At 52.0% G+C, this 7,739-nt stretch overlaps 1 protein-coding gene across 1 annotated transcript; it reads right to left on the reverse strand.

Moving 5' to 3' along the window:
- Positions 1–6,088: 6,088 nt before the first annotated feature.
- NFILZ (NFIL3 like basic leucine zipper) lies at positions 6,089–6,994 on the reverse strand. The gene has a single exon (XM_054013381.1). It carries the CDS (start codon positions 6,992–6,994, stop codon positions 6,089–6,091), a length of 906 nt encoding a protein of 301 aa, XP_053869356.1.
- Positions 6,995–7,739: the final 745 nt, after the last annotated feature.

Below are 7,739 nucleotides of genomic sequence, written 5' to 3' on the forward strand. Positions count from 1 at the left end.
GAAGAGCCACATGCGGCTCCGGAGCCACCAGGGCCGGCTCCAGGCACCAGCCCACCAAGCATGTGCTTGGGGCGGCGCCTGGAGGGGGGCGGTGCGGCGCGGTGCTCCGGCCCGAGAGCAGGGCCGCGACTGGGCTCGCCACCTTCCCTGCGGAGCTCCGGCCGCTGGGGAGAGCGGAGCCGCGGCGGGCTCGCCACCCTTCCCCCGGCGCTCTGGCCACCAGGGAGAGCGGAGCCCCGGCCGGGCTCTCCGCCATCCTCCCGGCACTCTGGCCGGTCAGGGAGAGTGGGGCCCCGGCCGGGCTCTCTGTCCTCCTCCCGGCGCTCCGGCCGCCAGCTGAGCCACGGTGGGCTCGCCGCCCTCCCCCTGGTGCTCCGGCCGGTCGGGGAGAGCGGGCCTGCGGCCGGGCTCAGCGCCCTCCCCTGCTGCACTCGGAGGGGTGGGGGAGCGGCGGGAGGCTTTTTTGCCTGGGGCGGCAAAAAAGCCAGAGCCGGCCCTGGGAGCCACAGGTTGGCCACCCCTGTGTTAGATGGCAGAATAGTCTCCCAAGGGAAGAGAGGGGAACCCCAACACCTGGAACATTTAAAGTCTGTATACTACACTCAAGAAGACATTGGAGTGGACAATTCTTCGCTAGTAGGGATGGACTTGAAAACCTAACGAGTCTTTTCCACCGCTAGCTTCTTTACAGATCATTGTGCAATGGCACCAAGCATCTCCAGGTGCAATTGCCATGTCTATTGATAGTACCATGTAATTCCCCTGCCACTACCTGGAGATCAAACTCTGAATTAAGGCCCGTCTCCACCAAGAAGATTCCTCCAGGAGTGCTATGATTGGCCCCTGGATCTAGTGTCCTATAGTTACCTCTCCATCTCAACGCAGTTCTTCCTCTGCAGTGTTTGTGAACCTGTGCTCCTGGGAGCATCTGCTTTGGGGTTCAGTGAACACAGCACGAAGCTACGTACTGTAGGAACAGATGGATGGTACCATCCACTTGATACCCTGCTTCCAACAGTGACCAGAACCAAGTGCTTTGCAGAAACCCAGCCACACCCATAAGCACCTAATTGTGCTATACCATTGTGGGGAGCATTCTCCCAGAGATGGTGATGACCTGGGTATGCCCTTGAAACATGACGATAGAGAATATGTTAGAGTTATCTTGGCTGGGTTCGATTCCAAGGGCTCAGTTGCAGGTATTAGCCGCTGCCTGATGCTGGGGGACCATGAGGTTTAGAAATCAGGCTTAGTTCATGAACAGAAAAGGGCTACATTCATCCGATAACTTATTCACAGTGAATAATTTGAGCAGCTCTGTCCCTGAGACAGAAGGGATGCCAGGAGGCCTCTGGCTTTGGACCCTGATAGCGCAAATCCAAAACGTCTGTCATGAAACACTTTCCCCAGCTATTGCTCAGAAACAAGGCTTTCCTTTCTCTGCGGTCGGTTAATGTACGTGTAACCCACTGGCCAGTGTATCCCGCTGGCTGCCTGATCCACAGAGAATGTGGGTCTATTCCGGCTCTCCCCTAGCGAGCCTGCCTCGTTAGTTTAAGCTGTAGAAACTCAGGGTTTCAGCTCTGGAGATTCTCAATTCAGTCCCTGCTGTTGGCCAACAGAGCAGCTGCTGCATAAACTCTCTGGCAGGAGCGGGAGTATCTAACCCTAAGCCAAACGCTAGCCCTCTGGAAGTTTAGCCTTGACTAATCTATACGGTCCCCTGTTAACTAAGGTGCCCATTTGGCTGGTGGAAGGAAATATAATCAAGTAGCTCTTACACAGCACTTTGTATTTTCAAAGCCCAGCACGCTGATAAGGGCTGAATCCCTTGAGTGGGCTCAGGAAGTAGGAAAGCACTTCTGTTCCCTCCACCCACCCCCCGCGCATTTGCACAGGACCCAGAATCCTGGTAGCAACACTTGCTGGGCTACCTTCCTCTGTCTGAAACAGCAGGACGTCAAAGCATGCGACAGAACGTGTGGTGCGTGGCAGCAGGGTCCACATGGCAAGTTATGGCTACACTGATCATAGCAGGAATAGTACAGGCACTATGCATGTAGCTATGCGTTGCAGCGAAAGGCTGCAAGGAGTCAGCAGGGAAACGTTCCGGAAGTGGGGAGCTGCCAGAGACTTTCTCCGCTGCCTCCTACTGCCGGAGCCTTTCCCCACTGCCAGAGACTTTCCCTGCTGCCGGAGCCTTTCACTGCGGCAGGGAAGGGCTCTAGCAATGGGGAGGCAGTGTAGCAGTGTAGACCTGGGAGTCCCCGCTTGGGTATGTAGTCAGCCGTGAAGGGTACAGACCCTAGGGTTCATTTGTGTAGGGCACTTTACTCTACTCTGTGCCTCGCCGTCAGCACTGCTGTTTATACCTGTGCTAGCTGGGTGTGCAGTGTCTGTCCTAAGTGTACACGTACCTTTAGCGTGCAGCAGGCTGGTGCGTTGTGCTTTCACACCCTGGCCTGTCGCACGCTACGTCTCCATATAGGCAAGCCCTGGAAAGTCCAGCAAACTGGTGACTGCTCAGCGTTTCTACTTTGGGTTTCTGGTTTGTAAATGAAAAGGGACAGGTTAAGCAGAATGAGGCAAGGGGGGAGATGCTTCAGGGGGGCGGCGGAGTTCAGTCAGGATCAGGACCCTCCTGGCAGTCATTTCAACGGTGCTTTTTTTGTTTTCCATGGGAAATTTTGCATGTTCAGCAGAAATTCTAATATAGAAACATTTCAGCCGAAACCAAAACATTTTGGCCCAAAAATGAAATATTTTGATTGGGAAATGTTGCGGTGGTGCCTTATGCTTCCATTCTCTTCCACCGGCTGGGCTCCCTGGGTGAGCTACATTTCCCATGATGCACCATGGTCTCCCTTCTTGGAAAAGGGCAGCAGTACCTCATGGGAGTCCCTGGTCAGGGTGTATCATGGGAGATGTAGTCTGGCTGGGGAGCCCAGCTCACAGAGAAGAATGTGTAGGGTTACCATTTGTCCGGATTTACCCGGACATGTCCTCCTTTTTGTGCTAAAAATAGCGTCCAGGGGGAATTTGTAAATCACTCAAAATGTCTGGGATTTCCCCCCTCCCCCGCAGAGCAGAGCGAGCGGCTGGGAGGGCTGCAGGAAAGTCACAGGCTGGACTCCGGAGCAGCTGTAGAGGAGCCGGATCCGCCCTGCATTCTGAGCCGGCAGCTCTGCCCTGCAGCCCGGCTCCAGCAGCGCTGTGCAGGGCCAGGGACCGGGTTTTGTTGTGCTGGGGAGCGCAGCCACGTGTCCGGCTCGCACAGAGCCCAACACCCTGTTCTGAGCAGCAGGGTAAGGGGGCCAGGGGGCAGGAGAAGGGGCAGGGAGGTTCTGGAGGGGGCAGTCAAGAAACGGGGGGGGGTCGGGAGTTCAGGGGGGGGCTTTTTGGGGGGAGTGGAGAAAGTTTTGGGCAGTCAGGGTAGAGGTAGGGGGTAGGGTCCTGGGGGGCAGTTGGGGGGGGTCTTAGGAGGGGGCAGTTAGGGGAGAAGGAACAGGGAGTCTTAGGTAGGGGGTGGGGTTCTGGAGGGCAGTTAGGAGCAGGGGTCCCAGGAGGGGGCAGTCAGGGGACAAGGAGCAGGGGGGTGGGGGGCTGGGAGTTCTGGGGGAGCTGTCAGGGGGCAGGAGTGGGGAGAGGGATCGGAGCAGTCAGGGGACAGGGAGCAGAGGGATTTAGATGGGTTGGGAGTTCTGGGGGGGGCTGTCAGGGGGTGGGGAGTGGTTGGATGGGGCGTGGGAGTCCCAGGGGTCTGTCTGGGGGTGGGGGTGTGGATAAGGGTTGGGGCAGTCAGGGGACAAGAGGCAGGGAGGCTTAGATAGGGAGTGGAGTCCTGGGGGGCAGTTAGGGGCAGGGGTCCCAGGAGGGGGCAGTCAGGGGACAAGGAACGGGGGGAGGGTTGGGAGTTCTGGGGGGGGCGGGAAGTGGGAGGGGCTAGGGCGGGGCTCCTCCCGTCCTCTTTTTTGCTTGCTGAAATATGGTAACCCTAAGAATGGGGGCATGAGGAAACCAAACTATCACTCTCATGAGGAACTGCAGCATCATTTCCAAATTGAAATAGTTCAGTTTTTGTGCATATGGTTTTTCAATGGAAAACTGAAATTTTCTACAGGAAGCAGACATTTTTCATTAAAAAAAAATCATGTAGCTGAAAACCCCATTTTCCACCGCAAAAGAAAATTTTCAGCCAGCCCTAGTTGTTACATAACAGTGTCACAGCAGCCATCTTCTGTTGCCACCATTATTGCTGCCACATGGGGGGCCAAATCCCCGAGGTAGCTTTGATGATCCCAATCCAGATTTTTAATTTTCATTTAAAGCTGGCCAAAAAAAGGGGGGGGGGGGTCTAAAATTGTTATATATTTCTCATTTAATCAAGTATCAGAGGGGAGCCATGTTAGTCTGTACCCACAAAAACAACGAGGAGTCCAGTGGCACCTTAAAGACTAACACATCTGAAGAAGTGGGTTTTTTACCCATGAAAGCTTCTGCCCAAATAAATCAGTTAGTCTTTAAGGTGCCACCAGACTCCTCGTTGTCTCATTTTATCAACATTTTTGGTGACATTTGTAATGAACATTTTCATGTAGCCCTTTCCTGGTGCTGCAGTGGCTGTGATATTCAGGCTTTCTGTGATCATCTGATAGGTTGTTGGTTTGCTCTCCTGCTAGAACATCACCTCCAGCATGGTCAGATGTGGTGCAGGCCGTATCGCTGGCCATGAAAACTGATGTGCTTTGGCTCAGGGGGGATTTTGGCTTTGGTATCATTTTCAAAATAAGATAGTTTCAAATGAGAAATTTTTTGGTCCACTTAGTCACATGTTGGGATTTTTTTTTTAAATTATTGCACAATTTAAAAAAAAAATCAAAAATTTCTGATTTACAAAAGCGAGTTCAATTATGAACAAAACACAAATATTTTTGATAGAATTCTCAGTTACAAATTAAAAAAAAAAGAATTTTTGCCTCCTCCCAAAAAATGATGTAAAGAAAAATGAAATGTTTTCTACTAGGCCATGCTGATTAAGAGAAATGGACATATTCAGTCTGAAGAGAACTGATGATTCATGGGAAATACAGTGGGCTAGATTCTGCTTTTGTTTTACCCCTGCGTAAATCCACTGATGTGATTCCACATTTACTTCCAGAGTAACTACGATCAGAAACTGGGTAACTGCTCTGCAAATGACACCAGAAGCATGTTCTACTGTGGCTATACTGGGGAGCTCTGGAATCACCAGCAGGAATCATGGAAGATATTCAAGGTAAGACAAAGTCTGAGCCATTACGAAATGGCTTAAAGGATCATTAAATCTGTTCAATACGAATCTAGGTGAGTATTGCTCTAGAGGTCCTTTCTTCTTCTCACCGAACTGGTTTCTGATCCCACTTCCCATCCTCACACACAGAAACAGTCCCACTGGTTACAGGAATGCAAGGACAATGGGACTACAGATGGAACATGATTGAATAGCATGAGTCTTAGATAATCCGCTACCTCTCTCCAACACCCCCATTTGTCCTGAGCCTGCTCCAGGCATGTTGAGGTGGGCGTCGTTGAAGCTGTCTCTGTCCATTTGCTGTTTCAAACAGGAAACATGAATAAAAACTTTAATAGCCCCATCCTGCGGGGAAGAAAGTGACCACGAAGCAAGAGGAGTGAAAATGGCTGCCACACCGAGCGACTGTAGTTGGGGTGTAGTGCTGCTGGAGTATCATGCGCTGCTCACCATGCCTGTAATCTCGGCCTTCTCCATCCTCAGTCCTCCCCTCCCACACCTACCCCAGACCCTGCCTTTCGGCTCCAGGCATGAGCAAAGCAACAACGTGAAACCATAAGCCCCCTGTTGTACAAAGAGTGAGTCTGTGGGTCTCACTGGAACACGGCGTGTGGAGTTTTGGGAAAGTACTACCATGCCAGACACATACCAGCCCCCGTCAGGCCCTGCTCACACCCATATCTCACATGTTCAACGCAAAACAAATTACTTTTCCTCTTCAGTGCATAAGATAATTATCCCCCACTTGCTCCCTCCTTCCCAGCCCATAATGGGGGGGGGGGTGTCTCCTCTGCAATCTCAACGGGAGTCAGAGCCACTCTCCTCCCAGCTGCTGAGGGCTTTAGTCTTAATTCTGAGTTTGTGAGGCAGGGCAGAATAGCTCCGGCCCCTGGAAGGGTCCTCCACAGGGCACAGCTGGCTGCCGCGGGGGAGAGGGGATATTTTAGGCACTTGCTGCTCATCATCTTCATCTAATGGGCTTTTGGTGCCTTGGTTCCCTGCCTCAGCCATACTGGGAGAAGTGGCCAAGAAACGGGCATTGTCCAGTGAAGGGAACCGGCAAGTGTATTTCTCCAGAAAGTGGTAATTGAAGTAAGGGGAGCAGAGGGTGGATTTGAAGGCTGATTCGAGCCTCTTTGGCTGGTGAGGGTTCAGATCATACTGGGTGCCCAGTAGGGTCTGCTTTGGGTCAGAGCTCTGGAGATTTCTGGGTGGGGTAAGGCCTTTGTAAGCGAACTCAGTGGGCTCCACCATGCGGGGCACAACGCCGTTTGTCCTGAAGCAGCCATCCCGGGTCAAGGGCTCCACCTCGAGGAAAGGGGCGGCTGCTTTGTGCCCTCTGAGGTAAATCCCCAGGAAGTCCTGGATGGAACCAGCCTGGTGGGTGTAGACGTCCGGGCTGATGAGACCGAAGTGCAGCTTTAAGGCCAGCAGCTCGGCCCTGAGGAGGGCGTTCTCCTCACTGAGAGCCGACAACTGGCTCTCCATGGCAAAGTCATTGAGTCGTCTCTTTTCCCGGGAGCGTTTGGCCGCCTCGTTGTTCTTGCGTCTCTTCTCCCAGTACATAGTGTCCTTCTTCTCGTCGGGCATGAACTCCCGCTTGCGCCGCGAGGGCCCGCTCACCTTGCCGCTCAGCAGTTTATTCTTGCCGTGATGAAGCCCCAGCTCGCTGAGGGTGCTTAGCGGTGCCATAAAACTTTCCATGGCGTCAGACTCCACCACTGTATTCAGCTGCTGGGAACCTTGGAAGGTGGAATTCAAGTATCCATTATAAAACTGTTAGCACCTACCTATTATTTGTGTTCGTTTATGCATGCAATTATTCATTATTATTTTTTTGTAGTGCAGTAGGGCCTAGGAACCGCAGCCGTTCATCGAGGCCCCGCTGTGCTTTGTGCTGTACAAACAGAACCAAAAGATGGTCTTTGCTCACAATTACATCTATTCTCCCAGCCCCTTTTGGAGCCAGATTTTCAAATGGGTGCCTGCACAACATGGGGCACACAATCCCCACGTGTGCCTGCCAAATGGGTGAATGTCTGCATGCTTGAGCAAGGGGCAGGAATGCAGGTCAAATCTACACTAAAATGTCAGGTCGAGCTGACTACATCACTCAAGGGTGTGAAAAATCCACACCCCTCAGGGACATTGTTAAGTTGACCTAACCCCCAGTGTAGACAGCGGTAGGTCAACGGAAGAATTCTTCTGTCAACCTAGCGACTGCCTCTTGAAAATTTGGTTCTGAGACCTTCAGGCATCTACAACTATATGAACTCATTAATTATTTTACTTACTAATCAATTCTCATTTGTTAAATTATAAAAGGATTCTTAATGTGCTTTATCACACTCAACATCATGGCTTAAATTGACATGACAGCATCTGCATGGCCTGTGGTTTATAACAGTGTTTTATAGCTCTATCTGTAAGTCATAACTAATCATAATAA

This window comes from Malaclemys terrapin, chromosome 24, assembly GCF_027887155.1.
Source record: "Malaclemys terrapin pileata isolate rMalTer1 chromosome 24, rMalTer1.hap1, whole genome shotgun sequence".
In the NCBI taxonomy this organism is placed as follows: domain Eukaryota; kingdom Metazoa; phylum Chordata; order Testudines; family Emydidae; genus Malaclemys; species Malaclemys terrapin.

Bases quoted from the DNA above. Each gene is read 5' to 3' on its own strand.
- NFILZ (XM_054013381.1), bottom strand. From the start codon at position 6,994: ATGGAAAGTTTTATGGCACCGCTAAGCACCCTCAGCGAGCTGGGGCTT.